Consider the following 17,820-nt stretch of genomic DNA (forward strand, 5'->3'; position numbering starts at 1 on the left):
GATATTGGTTACAATCGATAATTCGAAAATATGCACAATATTTTTAAAATTATACAAAAAGATTCATTATACACACATATATTTTTATTTGTTCGAGCATTAGTTAGCATGTTATAACGAACAAAAAAATGCTAACGTAACAAATTGTGTATAACCGCACTAAAAGCATAAATGTGAGTGATTATACTTCGTTTGCAAAAGCATCAGCCATCAAAATCCTCCGACCAGCATCAAAGATCAGTCGGCATACTCGGCGTAATTGACAATTATCTTCAACCAATAAAGTGGAATAATTATCGTCACATTATATCAAACTAACAACACAATAACACAAATGTAAAGTAGATCGTTGCAATCCACCTCCCACGAGACTCATGCCCAGTACAATTAACGCACGCAAACCATTAGATCGTTGAAGCGTGCACACAGTGGCGTTCACTCTTCCCGTTTCTCCAAAGCTATGGAGTATTGTTGTTTTTCTGTTCTTCAAAAACAACTAAATACAAAACGACAACCCTGCACAACATAGCGCAACAAGCTAGCCAGTGTTTCCCCTCCGTACAATCGATTAAGAATTTTTCCACAGTACCTTCCGAATGGAAGCATTTCCCCTCACAACACAGGCGCAGGAGAGTGTTCGTGTGGCGTCGTTTTCACATGCAACAGTTTTTTCCCCGGTCAGCGAGCTACATCTGGGCGCCAAGAAGCAACTTGTTTGCTGTCCCTATTCTACACCACGGCATCGAAATAAACAACAAAGCCAGTCATTCCAGTACGTTTTTGGTCGTGAAAGCCTGAACACATGTGCCACCGGGGATACTCCGTCGATTAATGAATTACTCTGCAAACATGTGTTGTGCAGAAAATGGTGGTGGAACAGAAATATCTCTAGCATAAAATATGGTACCAATTTGAGTTTTTTTTAATGTAGTGCAGTGCCAAAAAGAGCAACAGGTGATTCTTATCCGTTTTGGATAAAATTGATATGAAACGATTTCAAGGATAAAAATATTTCATTCCAGTCATCCAAATAGTAAGATAATATTTTTGGCCGAATATCAATTAATAATGGTTCTATGCCTTTGTACAAATATATAAATAACATTATTTAATGTAAAAAATGTATATTTGTAAAACCTCATCAACCTCATGAATTGCGGTCAAGTGAAGCCTGAAACAAGCAACAGAGCCAACATAGTTCAATATAGGATGTAAATTGCTTCTAATTTATTGCATACCGAAATTATTGAAATTATTAAGTAAATCAATAATGAAAATGATCTTTTTTTGTTTTTTTCTATTAATTTCCCTGACGAATTCCTTCTTAATAATAGCACTTGAATGTACGCACAATTGTACATACGGTATGTCGCATGTTATGTGTCCTGCTGTCTAAAAAGCTTGTTTTAAAGAGCTTTTAAAAGTTGTGGCTTTTAAGCACTAAACAATGAAAGTTTCTTTCGTGAGCTTATGTTTAAAAAAGTTGAGGTGAGTTTAGGAGTTCCTGTATTGCTGTTTTTATCGTTTATATCAATTGTCTGTGCCATTTAACAGAGAAACTGTGCCATTTCAGCTGAAGATAACCGAGCTAAGCATACCAGCGATGGCGAGACGATGATTGCAAGGAAACCGGATAAAATATGTATCCCAAGTCTACATAGCGGCAAATATATGGATATCTGTTAGAATGATAGTTCTTGCTGCATAAGAAGGGCAATGTGGTGAGCATTATGCGCCATTTGTCTAGGCCAGGGGTCGACAAGTTTTTCGATCGAATGAATCATTATCTATAAAAATGCGCGTAGAGTTCCACTTGATGAGCAAAATTGATAAACCAAGATTGAAAGTGCGGGAAAATTCTACACAATGTATGAAGGTAAACAGCCGCAAGCTAGACAGCTGCATGTGGCTCGCGAGCCGTACTTTGCTGATCGCTGGTCCAGGCCGATCTAATTCCTACTGCTGCACTTTGGATTCTTATTAGATCCAGCAATGAAGTAAGATCCATGTAGTGCAAATGAAACCTGTGATAGTGATAGTCAAACACAGCAAACAACAAGTTCGATGGGTGTGACCCATCTAAAATAAACCACGAGTCATTGGGCTCGGCATTGCTCTTTTGCATTTCTCATCCTCATTCAAGTTATGTTTAGCCGCATGAACTGTCTGTAATGACCATTCGTCGCCAAAATGCGTTGTACACATCTTTCTTTATGATGGTTCCCCGTCTAACGTTCCCCTTGAAGGGTGTTATTGGTATATTTATAGCCTTCTCAAACGTTAGTGTGAGAATACTATATCCAAACCTCTTTGTTTTTAGTAAACACTGTTCAAGATGTATCAACACTGCGCATTAAAATGTTTCTTTTGCATGAATTGCGCCTTCTGACGTTTACCTAGAAGGGCGTTGTTGTTCTATTTATAGCCCTTATAGTACGCGTTTGACTACTGGGAATCTAAATCCGAACCATCACACATTCACATGTATTAGCTTGTATAAAATACCTTCTAAAATGTATCATTTACCGTTTGGCACGCCTAGCACTTATCTTACCTTTGGTGTTAACCCTTTATTTGTGTATACAATCGCATTTTCTGTCGAGATCCATTAAGTCTTTTAGCTCTTTACATTTTCTACTTGAAATGAGTCATTCTGAAACTCAAGGAAAATTCGAAGGTCGATGAGTAATATTTTTAAGTATAGAAGATATTTTTCCATCTTCATCTTTAAACATGTTTATTATTACACAAAACAACGGATAGATCAAAGCAGCGGAGGAGGAAATTGAAAATCTATCCTTCCGCTTAATTTCAACTAAATGGGACTTTAAATCTAGATTCAACTTAACTTAGGTTACAAGAAGGATTAAAATGTTATAACTAATTTGAAGAAGAGATGCTAATCATTGAAACGCTTCCAAGCACCAGGAGCGTTCTGTCAATTAAGAGAACGGATTGATTGCGAGCGGAGGAACCCCATTGCAGGGGGTGTTACGAACTATCTCGTTCACCGCGGAACACTTTCACCAATCGTCGTGATGCAATACCATTGACCGTGGAAAGCTCGGGACGTTTTATGCCCGACAAAGTGTGCCGCAGTCATGGAGACCACGGCAAATCGTAAAAGTGTCCCGCGGTATTGGGACAAATCGCAAAACCCTATATTGTGCTTGTGCATCCACACTACCATCCAATATTGCGTTGCGGCTAGTGCTACTCGTACAACAATGACGGCTCGGTCGGTTCGGTGCCAAAATAACGATCGCCAAAATTGCCAATACCAGGTATGACGTAAAACTTTTCGTTTATCTCCGGATCAAGCGCGGATGTCACTATCTGCACCTTGGGGAACGCATACGCTATAGAATGCACCCCGATTTCTGCCATCAGCAATGAGACCAGCATTATATTCTCCTCCGGCACATCGTGATCCAGCAGCACACGGATCGCCATAATTGCTGCGATAAGGGGGAAACGATCGTTAAAAACGTGCTTACTGTGCGGTTATCGGCGTGGACACGTTCGATGAACATTGATTACACTCACCTGCCGCTCCAGTGGCAACCGTTGCATCCATCAGCACCACGCGATAGTCTTTGATATCTTTCGGCAGACGTAAATAGTACAGCTGTAAAGATAAAAAAGAAAGGAAAAGCAAAACATTACAAACACACGTTCCAAGATAACGCTGGCAGATGTGTGTCAGCAATTTCGAGTGCTCACCTCCGGCTCTCCGGTCAGTTGATTCGTCTGGATCAGAATCTTGCCGATGCGGATGTGCTTGCACACATCGCTGACGGCCTGCTCCATGGTTTCACCCGCGCGCAAAATCGACACGCCACAGATCTTCTGCGAGGCCATGCGTTTCCCTTTATACGGCATATTCTGAGGCGTTTCTACCTCGACGTCGCGGAACGGTAGCAAACTCAGCGCATACTCCAGCACCAGCCGTATCAAGCGCTTCGAATAGAATATGAACTCATCGCGCGCTGTGTTCGCGTTGCGTATAAATGTGTGTAGACCTTTAATCTGCGGCGTCGTCGGAAGCAGCTTGAGCGAGTCCGGCATCGGCTGCCCAATGTACGAATGAGCCAGCGCTTCTCTCAGCTTGAAACCACGCTGGAAAAGGAGGGAAGGAAAGCCGATAATGAATAGATTATGTTTAGAAGATGTATGACTCATCGCTATCGCTCGTTTGCCAATCCACGTACCAACTGCAGCTGTGTATGCACATGCTGCACTATGAGCTGAATCGCAACAATGTTGCTCGAACCACGTGGCACTATGATGTCGGCGTGTGCCATCGTGGGAGCGATGTAGCAGCAGTACGCCGGCTTCACCATGGTCGAATATTGTTTAAGTACGCCCTCCAAATCGCGACCGCGCTGCATAATGTCCCGCTTGAGCCGTCTGGCCAGCCGAATGTCCGCGTCGGTATCGACGAACACCTTCATGTCCAGCATCTTAAGAATTTCCTTGCTATGGAACGTAAGGATGCCTTCGAAAATGATGACGTTTGCACCGTACATAGTTTTCTAAAAACGAGAATTGGTCCCCAGAGCCGGAGGTTATTTTTGATTTTTGTTTTTTTCCGGCGCCATCCACAAACCGTACCGTGTGCGATTCCCTTGAATGGGTAACGAAATTGTACACCGGAACTTCCACCTTACGGCCCTCCTTCAACCGCTGCAGCACATCCTTCATCAGCTCCAGATCGAAGGCGTCCGGGTGATCGAAGTTGTACTCATTCCGGTTCGCCTGCTCGTGCTGCTTGTCGTTCAGTATCTTGTAGAAGCAATCCATCGACAGCAGCGTCACCCATGGCACGTCCAGACTTTCGATGATCTTCTGCGCAACGGTAGTTTTCCCCGAGGCACTGCCACCGCAGATACCTGCACCGCGGACAGGAACCGACGTACAAAGCATGTGACGAAGAGAGCGAGAGAGAGAAAGAGAGTGAGACATTTCTAATGACACCAAGGAACCGGTTTCCGCAGCCGCCGCTCCATACGACCTACCTATCACGAACGGTTCCACCTGCTGCCCCGCACAATTGTACCACGGCGGACGGCCGGCTGTGTAGATCGTGCGATTGTTCGAGCGAATGATCGCCTCGTTCGAGTTAATGGTGTTCTGGTTCACCGACGTGGTTCGCTGACGTCGCGGTTTCGGTGACCGCAACTGCGAACCGAACGAATTCGAGCGTGCCGTTTTCGAGGGTACGGTGGCCGGCGACGCCGGACAGCAGTCCGGCGGCATTTCCGCATCGTACCCGCTGTCGCTCGAGTGCAATCCAGCGTTCAGATCGTGCGTTTCGCACTCCTTCGGCTCGCTTGCGTCACTAGAAGCCGGAGAGACGGGGAAGCAATTTCAAAACCGTTTCCTCAATTAGCATACTGCCGTATCGAACGAACGACCGGCCAACACACACAACACGCGCGTACAGCGCAATACATGACGAGCGCCTAGTGACTCAAGATTTTCACTTCCTTTGCGAAATCAATTGCAAATGCACAAAGCAAAACAAACACGCACACGCAAAAGTAAAAAGCACACACTCCAGCAAACGGGCAGGACTGGTGCACGTTTTTTTTGTCGCTGCCAGTACTAGCATTACTCACCTATCCGATGAGGCAGAACTCGGGGGTGCATTGGGATTTACCGACATATTTTACTTTTCACAGATGAAAAACTAACGTGCTCGCGATGTTCTCTCCCCACCTTATGGTTTCCGCACGGCAAGGTGAAAGCGGCGCTGGGGTTCCCGTCCACCAACGTTGACAATACAAGCAGGTTTTCATGCGCCGCCGGGCAGTGTGACCAGAATACCGATTTTTCATATGCCTACCAATTCTCAGCACCCGAAAGCCGCAAATACAATTCCACCTTGAATATCACAAACATAATAGAACATAGAGAAATTATTATGTTTCATAAGGTATCATTTTCATTAACCTTTTCTATAAATTGTGTTCATAATAGTTATAGCAAGAAACTTTTAATTTGAGTAAAAAATAACAGGAAAAATAATAATCGGAATTTGTACACACTTTCTCGATTCGGAACAAAGGGCGTTGTCACTGCTCTATTTAGCAGTTAGATCGTAGAGGGTGCAAAACCGGTATATGTACAAATTAAGATCGTGGCAGGCTATCTGTTCTCGGCAAGCCGCCCCCCCCCCTTCTTCTCACCCCTCGCTAAACACTTCAAATGATACCGCATACCAGCGACAAAATCTGAAAATCCTACCGAAAACTACCGATAAAATTGTGATACTCGTACCGCAAACCGCAAAAAAAATCTGGCCACACTGGCTGCCGTGCACGGTGCGTTTACAGCTGCCGGCGCAAAAGTTAGATTGTAATCAGCTGAGCGGCCGGCGAACGAGCGGCCAGTGGATTGTGATTTACACGTGCATGTTTTGTAAACCATCACTGTTATTGGGAATTTCCTAATGCGATTAGAATCAATAGAGATCAAGCCGATTGATAACGCCATTCAGATTATTTCCACTATTTTTTTGCATAAACTAAGATTGTTTATATACTTATCTTGGTTGTTGACGCATCGCAAACGTCATCACACAGACCGCAGAAAATAACAAAAAAAAAGCAAACAAAAACACGAGGATTTGCACAAACTGCACTCTTTTCCGAGCTTAGAATTGAAAAAAATATCGCCAATGGGGCAGCTAGAATTTCAAGCGATTGTCCTGGCCGCCGGAAAGGGAACCCGGCTGCCCGAAATTTTAGAAGGACGACCGAAATGTTTGCTCCCGATTGGACCCTTCCCAATGATCTGGTACCCTTTGCAGCTCCTGCAACGACACGGTTTCACCGGTGAGTACGTGGATGTTTGGGGGGAGGGATATCCTATTTGGCCTATCAAACAATTCCACCCGATTCGCTTCCAGAGGTCATCGTCGTGGTGCAGGAGTCGGAAAAATCGGAAATACAGCAACGCTTGGAACGGTTGCAGTTGAAGCTAAAGCTGGACTACTACTCCATACCAACGGATTCGGAATGCGGAACTGCCGATTCCCTGCGGCTTGTATCGGACAAGTATGTCCATGCTAGCGTCTGATTGGCTCGTTATGTTGCTAACTTCAATGTTTCCCTTCGTCAGGATTAAATCCGATGTGGTGGTACTGTCGTGCGATTCCATCATCGAAATCAACCTATACCCGCTGCTGTCCAAGTTCCGGGAAAAAGATGCCTCCGTACAGCTGCTGCTGCTCGAAAGCGGCAAAGACCAGGACGTTGTGATGCCGGGGCCGAAATCGAAGTACAAAGCGGAAAAGGATATCATTGGCTACGACAAAGCTACCAGCAGGGTGCTGTTCATGGCGTCGGCGAGCGATTTCGAGGAAACCGTTAAACTGTCCGGCCATCTGTTGCGGGAAAATCCGGACATGATCATCTCCTCCAGCATGCTCGATGCGCACGTGTACATCATGAAGAAGTGGGTGGTGGAGTATCTGGCCGTGACCGAGCTGCTGTCCGCGGTGAAGGGCGAACTGTTGCCGCACATCATCAAGAAGCAGCTGCTCCAACCGCCCGCCGTGCCGGAAAACGATGGCGCCTCGGAGTACACTGCCAAGCCGAAGGTGGACGACATCTTTCAGGTAGGATTTGTGTTTGGGAAAAGTCGAAGAAACGGATTTGTAGCTTTCCAGGTACCGTTTCTTTTTTACAGTTTGCTGTGTACACGGAAATGGATAAGAAGATCGATAAAGCATCGGTTTTCAACAAGGAAGAGAAAGCAACTTCTCACCCGATACGCTGCTATGCTTACTTTGCCGACTCGAAAGCATTCGGATTGAGAGTAAATAACGTTCGTTCGTTTTTGTCATGTAATTTGAAGGTGAGTTTCGATCGTGATAACGCGCAAATTTCCCTTTACTAAATGACCGTTTCAACGGTTCCGTTACAGATTTTTGAAATTTTCCCCGCTTTGACTGGGTTTACTGAGCGTGAGCTGGTGTCACAAAGCAGCTCGATCAAATCCACGCAAATAACAAAATGTGCCGTCGGCGATATGACCACCATCAGTGAAAAGACGTCCCTCAACCAGAACGTGATTGCGAACGGTTGCACGGTTCAGCCGAAAACGCGTATTAACAATAGCGTACTTATGGATGGCGTCACAGTGGAAGAAACGTACGTAAAGCATGGAGATTGTCGACCATACGCGATGCTTGCATTTTTAAAATTCCATTTTTTTTACATTTCAGTGTTGTCATCGATAACTGCATAGTTGGCGAAAAGGCGGTGATTAAGAGTGGATCAGTGCTAAAGAATTGCATCATCGGGCCACACTTTGTCGTTGCAGCCGGCACGAAGAAGGAAAGCGTGTATCTTTCAAACGCCGACGGTTTCATGACGATTGACTAGAGTGGAAGTGGTGTTAGCTCTTGTTGGCATCGCCTCCTTCTAAATACACAAAACATCAAGCGATGCAGTAAATTCATTGTTATATTTTCTATATCTCCCGAGGCATACACGCAAACAGGTTCTGCAGCATGCGCAAAAGGGATTTTAGAAATCAAGAAACATAAAAATGTATTTGCACACTATCGCCAAACTGCACGATATGAAAAAGTAAGCAAATATCGATCGATACTTTGACTCTTCTGCGCCGGCCACGAGACTGCTGACCGTCGTACCGTCGGCGGTACTACGCTTGCTACAGTTCTTCCATTCCTGCTCGCCTTGTATCACTTTGCCAAACATGCTGAATTTGGTGCATCCGGTAATTTCCACCTAAGGAAGAGAAACAACCAAACGAGAGAACATTTTAATGTCCTGGGATAAAACGTACGTTCTCACCCTTACCTCGACCTGCTTGCCGAGCAAGTTGTTGTGCATTGGTAGCAATATCTGCTCGTAGAACTTATTGTGCCCGACGAAGTGCTTCCGGTCGTGCGAGATTTCTGTAACCAGTACGGTTTGCTTGGTACCGGCTTCGTACTTTTTGTACGGCTCATACGAATGGAACAAATCGGTCAACCGTTTCGTGCGCGTTTTCACCTCATTGGCCGGAACCTTCGTCATCTTCGCTGCCGGCGTACCGGGCCGGGGGAAAAACTGATTAATGAACAGGCTTGGGAACTGGTACTTCTCACACAGTGCCAGCGTGTCGTCAAAGTCCGCTTCCGTTTCGCCCGGAAACCCGCAGATGATGTCGGTCGCGATCGTAATGCCCGGTACTTGGGCGCGTAGAAAGTCCACCATGCGCTCGAAATCCTTCACGCAGTATTCGCGCCTCATTTCGCCCAGGATTGCGTCCGAGCCGCTCTGCACCGGTATGTGCAGGAAGCTGTAGACGCGTGGATGCGACAGTATTTTCGCCATCTCGTCCAAGTGCTCGAGAATGTAGGGCGGATTGGTCATGCCGAGCCGCATCATGCAGCCTTCCGGGATTACCTCAACCAGCTGCCACAGCAGTTCCGGCAGCGACGAACCGATATCCCGCCCGTACGTTCCTGCAGATAATTGGTTCGATTAAATCAACCGTTCGAGCGACTTCAACCCAAAACCTGTACTTACCGGTGTCTTCGGACGTGAGCCATATTTCGCACACCCCGTCCTGAAATACCTGCTGCGCCCGGTCCACTATCTCCTGCACCGGGTAGCTTACCAGATCGGCCCGGGCAAACTTTGTCTTGCAGTAGGTGCACGCGTTCAGACAGCCGGAATTGATGGGAATCACCTCGATGAGCGGATTTTTGCGCACCTTCGGCAGGGCCAGCTTTGGGCCGGCTACCTTGCGACCGTCCACCTTCTTCGCCTGCAGCAACCGGACCGAGTGGCCCTTGAGCGTTTCCTCCACGACTTCCGCCACACGATCGATCTGCTGCACGCCGACCACGCTGAGCCCTTTGAGATAATCGGAACGCGGGGCGGCCTGCGGAACACATCCGGCCACTACCACATGCTTGCCGGCTTGATGGGCCGCCTCAATTTCGTTACGAAACGTATCTTCCGACGGGTTTTTGACCGTACAACTGTTCAGCACCCACAGGTCGGCCGAATCTTTATCGCTCGTTAGATTGTACCCGTACTGTGCCAGCTGCCCCGCCATGTACTCCGTGTCGGAGGTGTTGTGCGCACAGCCCCATGTCTTCATGTAGATGTGCTGCGTCTCGGGAATAACGCTGTCCAGGAGCGGCTTTTCGACGGTGGACGTTTCTTTCGGCCGGTTCGCGCGTACTTTGACGCGTTTGGTGCGTACAGTAACATCCTTCTTGTTGAGGTATCGTTCTGCCGGCGACGGGTCGTCCAATGATATTAAATCTTCAATGTCCCCGATGATGTCCTGACAGCTAATATCCATCGGGGAAGGTTTGATGATGTCCTTTTTTAAGTAAAAAAGCTCAACTACACCACTTTGCGCTACTTTTTACCACATGTATTTACGTAGCACTCGACTCGCGGAACGAATCGCTGTCAAACGCAATGCTGAACAGGGTGTGTATAGGTGAGGTGGCTGTTATTTTTCTCTCCTCGCCGACCGTGGCAGAACCTTTATCTTTATTTGCTTTATGATAGCGGTTGTTGTTATTTTCTGTCAGCGTTCTGTCAACAAACGGGTTTTCTCTTTTCGCTCTCTGCGGAAATGTTTCGCGGAAATAGTGCACCACTCTAGTAAACGCATACGAAAGGCAGCAATGAAATAGCTATGTGTGACTCAATATGTCGAGCAAATCTTCCAAGGCACCGGGCACCCACGATGGCGGCAACAGCAGGGTGCAAAACATCACGGCCAAGTTCGAGACGCTCATAACAACGCAGCAGCAAAAGCAACAGGTGCATCTGCCTCCTCCCCAGTCGCCCCAGCATCAGCAGCATCCGCAGCATCAGCAACAGCAAGAGCAACGGTCCGGCCATATATGGCCAACGAAGGGAACAGGTTCGGCGCGTGACGATAAGAAGCTGGCCGACGAGGCGACGGCACTTCGCGATCTGGAGGCTCGACGCGGCATTAAGCGTTCGCAAGCATTCCGCCGCAGCACTTCCCAAACGAGTTCAATGAACGGTGGTAATGGTTCGGCCTGCTCCACCGTTCCGCAGCTGAACCACTCCGATAGCATTCGGGAGGCGCTGAACAAACCCCTGCCGGAAGGGCCACCGCCCGAAAAACCACCGCGAAGATGGGCGCGCCGAACAGAGGAGGACACTCGCGCAACGGAGTCGCAGCATTACGACGACGTGAATATGCTGATAGAGGCCGCGTTTCAAGAACCGTCCGAAGGGCTGCATCAGTCACCGTCTCGGGAACAAATTTCGTTAAAGCAACCCGTCAGCGAGGAGCACAGGAAGCGGCTCCGTCGACTGTCCCGCTGCGCCGAGCTGAACCACTACACGCAGCAGTACGGCACGATCCGGGTGTACGACGTGGTGGACAAGGGCAGTGCACCGGTTCCCCCAGCGGAGTGTAAAACGGCCGATGCCAAAGGATTGATCGAGCACTACAACAAGCTAAGCACGGTGGAGCAGCGCACTTCCCCGGTACCTCCGCAAACACTGTACGAATACTGCATCGTCGTTGGGTACGACATTATGCAGAACAAACCGTACGTCAAGAGCCGATACCCACGGCACAAGCAACCGCACAAGATGATCGAGGTGTTTGTCTATCCCGACAATGGTGCGCTGGTGCGCAACCGCAACCAAGAGTACTGCATCATCCTTACCGACTATCCGTTGCGACTGTACGGCTTCTGCCGGCGTGTCCTGCCCGAGTCGTCGGAATTCTGCATTCCCCTTACGTACTGCCTGGTGACCAAGTACAACGAGCCAAAAGTATTCTATAAGTTGCTGGAGTGCATTGAGAGCCAGCACGGCAATGGTCGCGTGCCGGAGCTGCTAATGGAGCAGTTCTACGACCAGAAGCTGCCGCTGGCGGGCGAACGGTTGCCACTGACGCTGCCCGTCAGCTTCGAGATGCGGTCGACGGTGCGCGAAGACACGCCCCAGCCGATCACCATGACCATAAACCGTCCCAAAGATTTACGCTTAGAGAAAACGGAACTGTATGATATTTTCAAGTGCCTCGGATCGGACGGACTGATCCACGTGTTCGAAAGCCTGCTGCTGGAGAAGATGGTGATACTGTTCAGCGAGCATCTATCGCTGCTGACGTCCTGCGTGCAGGGCCTGCTGCTAATACTCTACCCATTCCAATGGCAGCATATACTGGTGACAGCGATACCGGAGCATCTGCAGCAGATGCTCGAAGCGCCCGTTCCGATGCTGGCCGGTACGCTGCAGCCCGTCCCGGAGGAGCTGTGGGAAACTGGCAACACGTGCTACGTAAACCTGGACAAGCGGACCGTGCGTCCGGCCAGAAAGGAACAGTTTTCCATCCTGCCGAGCGAGCTGAAGAAACCGCTGCGCGTTTCGTTGGATCTCGTAAAAATATTCGAAGATTCCAAGGGGCTAGCGAGCGTTCTGATTGGTGGTGCATTTGTTAGATTTTTTGTAGAATTATTTTCCACCCTGGATCCCCACACATACGAGGTAAGTGCACAATTTGTAGGCGGTGTGGTTATTCTGCAATTTATAATTCAACATCTCTCCTGTGCCATTTCAGAAAGCTGCATTTTTGGAACGGTTCGAGAATCCGGAGATGAAACTGTTTTTGAATTGCTTTTTGGAAACTGTGATGTTTGCTGACTTTTTGGAGCACTGGCATTCCTCGAAACATCCGGCCAAGTCACCAGCAACTGTGGGCAGCACTGATTATACGCTTTTCAACTCGAAAATAGCGGAGAAATCGCAAACCAAGTACTGGCATTCGGCTACATTCGATGAAGTTGTAGCGAATTCGAAACACATTGAACGCAAAGGGAAAACGTTCATGTCGAAGATGAAGGGACTAATGAAGAAATCGTAGAAATAATGTTTCTGTAAGAAAAGAACTAAACTAAAGCAAGGGCGCCATAGTCACGCGACGGCTACATTAGGGTAAGGATGGGACCAAATTTTATTGTTGAAGGCGCTGGAAAGCCATACCGTGCCGTTTTTTAAACATTTGCTAAAACAATTGAAATGTTTCGATCTGTCAGAATATTACTTTTACATGGGGCATACACATTAGCGTATTTTAATAAAGGGAAAACAATTACAAATGTGCTGCTAATAAAATTACGAACAAAGAAGATGTTTGATATGATTGTTGAATGAATTTCGGAACGATATCAACGACTAATCTATTTTAGACATGCACTCTCATCTCATCGTGATTACAGCGGATCGGACTGTTCTGAGGTAAAAATGATATGGATCACCGAGCCATCATTTTCAGTCGAATACATCCATGGAATTTCGGCCACGGATGTGAGGAAGGACAATGGAGGAACCTCTACAAGGACGAGTCATACGAGCTGTAAAATTCGTAAAGGACAGTGTGGCATGACAGGCCCATATTGACATGGTGAGATGGCGTGGAGGCATCCGTCATTAAGGCCGGAATAACAAATTGGTAGACGAAGGCGCGAGACCGTGAGTGGTTTTGGACACTTTTGCAGCAGGCCAAGACTGCAAAGCGGTTGTAACGTCGGATAAGGGGTATAAGATGAAAATGAACATGATTTATAACTGAAAAGGAAGAAGTACGATAGTAAGCCACCGTGACAGCTTCACACCTACTCTGCTTCACTCAGGATGGAGTCATATTAAAAAAAAAATGATTACCTTCTGTGAGCTTAGTTTGACCATACGATTAGAGGATCCAATAGCAGTGCCTGCACAGATATCTGGACGACCTTGTATTGATACAATGCAGAATGCTGTCTATGAACTGAACTACAACGGGAAATTCGGATAAAGAATCGATCAATCTTCCACACTATGCACTCTGCAAATGGAACGTTTGTCACGAATTTGGGGAAGTTGGCAGAACAGGCGTCTTTACATTTATTTGTAGATCGCATAAATGGCATGACTAGAATATGGGAAAACCAGGGATTTAAAATGGTAAAAAAGACTCTGGCGCTAGAGGCGGTCATGATTAGTGATGGGTAATGTTGGCAAAAATCTGGAGTCGACTCCCATCTGACTCTGAACATTTGGGAATCGACTCCGGAAGGTAGGTCCGCCCAACATTTTACGGAGTCGTTTGGAATCTTCTGGAGCAGTCCGATATCGCTGGGAGTCGTCCTGAGTCGTCCGGAGTCCGAGTTGTACGGAGTCGTCTGGAGTCGGAATTGTACGGAGTCGTCCGGAGTCGCCTATAATCGGAGTCGATCGGAGTCACCGGGAGTCGGAGTCTTCCGGATTCCGACCGCCTCCGAATGACTCTGACAGCGGCCAACTCTCGATTACTCCGACCTCCGGTGAACTCAAACCGCTATACTTAGCAAAAAAGCCCTATTTAAGAAGTGCAGGCGCAACAAGTTGGAGGAAAAAATACCACAAAATTAAATTTTTGAGCACAAAAACATTACACCGGTCTTCTACGGTCGACTTCGGACGATTCTGACCCAGGCGGCTGCGACTCTGAAATTGGACTAACAATACCCGGAGGCCGATCAGAGTCATGTGTGCGCTGTAGAGAGTACATCATTAGTCTAGATATTGAAAATTGTCTAGGCACTCAGGGCTAGACTCAGGCCTAGAAATATGCTGAAAAGAGTAGTTCGATGTTCTCCTATGCAGCTAAAGACCACCAAGGTATAGATCATCCGATATCAAACCATTGAACGTTCGGATCTTGTTCAGTACCAACAATATTGAGGAAGTCGGGTCGAGTCGCAGAAGGATGTAGAACACCCACCGGTCATTAACAGCTTCGGGAAAAGTATCCTCCAGTAAGCGTCTGTTTTGAAGCTCGAAACTCAGATTATCCCGTCCCTCCTGAGGCGTGGACTTGACCAAAATCTGAATATATTCTTGTCAGTTAGTGTTACGTTCCCTATTATTAATTCCGCAACGAACGTGTCAAACTATAAATTCGCGTGGTGCGCGATCACCTTAATCTAGAAACCGGGTACGCTGCGTGTAAAAACGGAATAAATATGCGTCACAAATACTAACACACGGCACTCACGAGTACGTACACTTATGCAGTGGCGGATTTAGGGTGTTGGGGGCCCTAAGCGTTGAAAGGAGTGGAGGCCCCCCGGTAGGTGTCGACCGGGGGGGGGGGGGGGGGGGGGGATGTATATTGTTGCATTAGGTGTTGACCCATCTTTATTTTTTTGCTGGCGAGGGGGGGGTGGTGCTCAGGATCCGTATACTGGGCCCCTATGATGAGTTTATGAGTCCTTTCATCCATGGGGCCCCTATCTATCACAGAAGCTCTTGCTAAGACTACTGTACACACTGTTCTATATGCTGCAATTACCATACACGGGGCCCCTACATTGACGGGGCCCCCCGCGGCCGCTCAGTCCGCGTACCGTTAAATCCGCCACTGCACTTATGTACTACTTATCCTCGGAAAGGATAAACTAACACCCTAAAATTGTATGGGCTTCCGGGGGATAAAAGGGACCGAACTTTCAATAAATAATCATTCGGATTTTGCAACTCTAAGAAACCTCTTTTTTAATTTTGCATATTCGGATCACGAAAGAAATCTCTCATCCCTCTTCATCCCCTTCTGCGGCATAGGCTCCTCAAATTACTTGAGAGAGCAACTAGCGGGAAGGTTAATTATTGATGTTTAACGATTGAGAAGATCGCTGTTACCCGAGCGGGTTTGATTCACATTCCTCGATTACCGTGATCAACTTTTTGAATTGGGTATACAAGTTCGTTTAACAACCTTTTTATAGGACCAGCATGTTCAACAAGATCAGCGATCGGCAAAGTACGGCTCGCAAGCCTTTGATTTCGAGATGGCCTCTCTTAACTGATTATATGTTTCATAGAATTTGCACACATTTTTACTCATGGTTTATCTATTTGGTCTCATCTCGTGGAATGAATGTCGCTCTATGAATATTTGCGATGAAATTAGCTCTTTCGGTCATAAAGATTGCCAACCGCTTCTCTAGATCGCTGTGCCAAAACAGAAGATATCCAAAAATAATGGGTGCTTCATTGCTGTATGAATTATACGACAATTTTACCTCCCACAAATGAATCCATCCCAATATATTTCGATTGAGTTATTGCGCCCTCCATTAACAACAGGATGTTCGATTGGCAGAAGACAGGCACTAAACAGCATGCGTGAGACTATTTCGAGCATATGTCTGTACGATCACGGACCAAAAGACTCTAGTTCATATAACACGCTGAAATCTAGTAATAAACAAAAAAAAAACGAGTAAGTTAAAACAACACCGCCAATGTTCGATTTATATAAAATGCAAATATATTTTCAAAATTGTAGAAAAATATAATCAATACAGCATATGATACGTAGCATAATGTGCATTTGTTCGCTTTTTTGTGATTGGTACAAAACGAAACAGTTTCTCCTAGAGCAAATCTATTATTATTAGCCGCGTCGAGCGTTTCAGCCGGCCCTGCATGGTTCACCCAAATAAGTACAATAAGCACACCAGCACAATTAATATTATTTATATTCATCATTACCATCGTCATCATCATCATTACCACCTTCCCGATCCTACTAAACTCTGCACTCGTCCTACCTAATGTATGTGTGTGTGGGTTCATAATCTTAAAAAAAAACTAACTATCCTTTGCACCTAAATAAATCTGGCCCGCCTAGTTGTAGTCGTCTTCAATCGTGATCAGCTTCCCGCGCATTCCCCTATTCCCTTCGATCGCGCTGCTGCGCCTGGGCCATTGTGATGTACTGGCGCACTAGTCGTGAAATTTCGTGCGCCTGCTCGGTCTGCACACGGATGACGCGCTGCTGAAGCAGATTGCCCACCTTCATGTCGAGAAACAGTGCACCATCCTCTGAACGTACCTGTGATGGGGTGGGGTGGGAAAACAACGGAAACAATCAATCCATCATCTCGTAATTCCATTAGAGAGCGTGATGGTGATCTTGACTTACCTTTCGCGTTGAAATCACCTCATTAAATGGCCAGTGCTGCATCGTTTCGTGCGTGTTGGGATCGAGGAACAGCACACCGCGCCGGTTGAGGGCCAGGATGAGCTCGCGCCACATCGGGCTCGGCTCCTCCATCGGGTTCTCGTCCGCCCAGACGCGCTTCACCGCGAAGAAGCTGCTGCCGAACAGTGGCCACGAGGAGAGTACGTTCAGAAACTGTGCCTTCACCTGGATCGGGCTCAGCCCGGCCACGGACGGCCAGGCCGACTGCACCAACGCCACCCACTGGGCCGGGCGCAGCTCGCGCAACGACAGGGCCGGCTTCGGCAGCAGGAACTTGATCTCCTTCATCGCTGGCAGGTGGTTCAGGTCGGCGGCACGGTGCAGGATCGCGGCAATGCGCGCCATATCGCGCACGTAGTCCGGGCTGGGCGCGCCCCCATTCGGCAGCTCGAGCAGCAAACCCTCCAGATAGTCGGGCGCCACCTGATTGAACAGCACCTCGATGTAGAGCGGTGTCGGTGCCGGGTCGCGCTTCAGCGCAAAGTGCCATACCGACCGGCAGAAGATTAGATAGAACGGTTGGCCCGATTTCAGCAGCTCGGTCGTCACGTCCAGTATGTACTCGTCGGCCGCGAGCGGCATGGTAAAGGCGTCACCCTGCACGATGCAGTACAGCGAGAACTCCTGCTGCTCCGCCGGCGATTCGATGCCGAGCAGCGAGCACAGCTCGGCGATAACGTCACCCACGACCGTGGAGCAGCGCGTGTTGACGATGCGTTCCGCGCCACCAGGCAGGCGGTAAATTTGTCGCCGGGCAGACCTGTAATATTAGGAGGA

The 17,820-nt window shown here is 47.5% G+C and overlaps 5 protein-coding genes across 5 annotated transcripts in view; 2 read left to right on the plus strand and 3 right to left on the minus strand.

The window, feature by feature from the left end:
* Window positions 1–2,720: 2,720 nt before the first annotated feature.
* LOC120947795 (uridine-cytidine kinase-like 1) lies at window positions 2,721–5,781 on the minus strand. Its single transcript, XM_040363519.2, has 7 exons — window positions 5,622–5,781; window positions 5,019–5,341; window positions 4,615–4,892; window positions 4,212–4,535; window positions 3,724–4,119; window positions 3,547–3,628; window positions 2,721–3,458 (listed from the first exon to the last, which is right to left on the minus strand). The coding sequence occupies exons 1-7, from the start codon at window positions 5,666–5,668 to the stop codon at window positions 3,214–3,216; spliced, it is 1,695 nt and encodes a 564-aa protein (XP_040219453.1). The 5' UTR covers window positions 5,669–5,781; the 3' UTR covers window positions 2,721–3,213.
* Window positions 5,782–6,369: 588 nt separating this feature from the next.
* Window positions 6,370–8,465, plus strand: LOC120947797 (translation initiation factor eIF-2B subunit gamma). Its single transcript, XM_040363521.2, has 6 exons — window positions 6,370–6,839; window positions 6,914–7,061; window positions 7,126–7,624; window positions 7,696–7,863; window positions 7,933–8,159; window positions 8,234–8,465. The coding sequence occupies exons 1-6, from the start codon at window positions 6,683–6,685 to the stop codon at window positions 8,391–8,393; spliced, it is 1,359 nt and encodes a 452-aa protein (XP_040219455.2). The 5' UTR covers window positions 6,370–6,682; the 3' UTR covers window positions 8,394–8,465.
* On the minus strand, window positions 8,457–10,453 carry LOC120947796 (threonylcarbamoyladenosine tRNA methylthiotransferase). The gene is made up of 3 exons (XM_040363520.2): window positions 9,549–10,453; window positions 8,835–9,484; window positions 8,457–8,762 (listed from the first exon to the last, which is right to left on the minus strand). Exons 1-3 carry the CDS (start codon window positions 10,333–10,335, stop codon window positions 8,538–8,540), a joined length of 1,662 nt encoding a protein of 553 aa, XP_040219454.2. The 5' UTR covers window positions 10,336–10,453; the 3' UTR covers window positions 8,457–8,537.
* Window positions 10,454–10,571: 118 nt separating this feature from the next.
* On the plus strand, window positions 10,572–13,168 carry LOC120947794 (DENN domain-containing protein 2D-like). Its single transcript, XM_040363518.2, has 2 exons — window positions 10,572–12,521; window positions 12,595–13,168. Exons 1-2 carry the CDS (start codon window positions 10,695–10,697, stop codon window positions 12,895–12,897), a joined length of 2,130 nt encoding a protein of 709 aa, XP_040219452.2. The 5' UTR covers window positions 10,572–10,694; the 3' UTR covers window positions 12,898–13,168.
* Window positions 13,169–16,303: 3,135 nt separating this feature from the next.
* LOC120947586 (unconventional myosin-XV) overlaps window positions 16,304–17,820 on the minus strand; it is a 38,933-nt gene continuing 37,416 nt past the window's right edge. Inside the window, exons 10-11 of the mRNA XM_040363041.2 lie at window positions 16,984–17,803; window positions 16,304–16,893 (exon numbers count right to left, since the gene is read on the minus strand). Coding sequence (XP_040218975.2) covers window positions 16,732–16,893; window positions 16,984–17,803 — 982 coding nt within the window. The 3' untranslated portion in view covers window positions 16,304–16,731. The remainder of the gene's footprint in view (window positions 16,894–16,983; window positions 17,804–17,820) is intronic.

The sequence above is a fragment of the Anopheles coluzzii genome, chromosome 2, assembly GCF_943734685.1.
Source record: "Anopheles coluzzii chromosome 2, AcolN3, whole genome shotgun sequence".
Lineage (NCBI taxonomy): Eukaryota > Metazoa > Arthropoda > Insecta > Diptera > Culicidae > Anopheles > Anopheles coluzzii.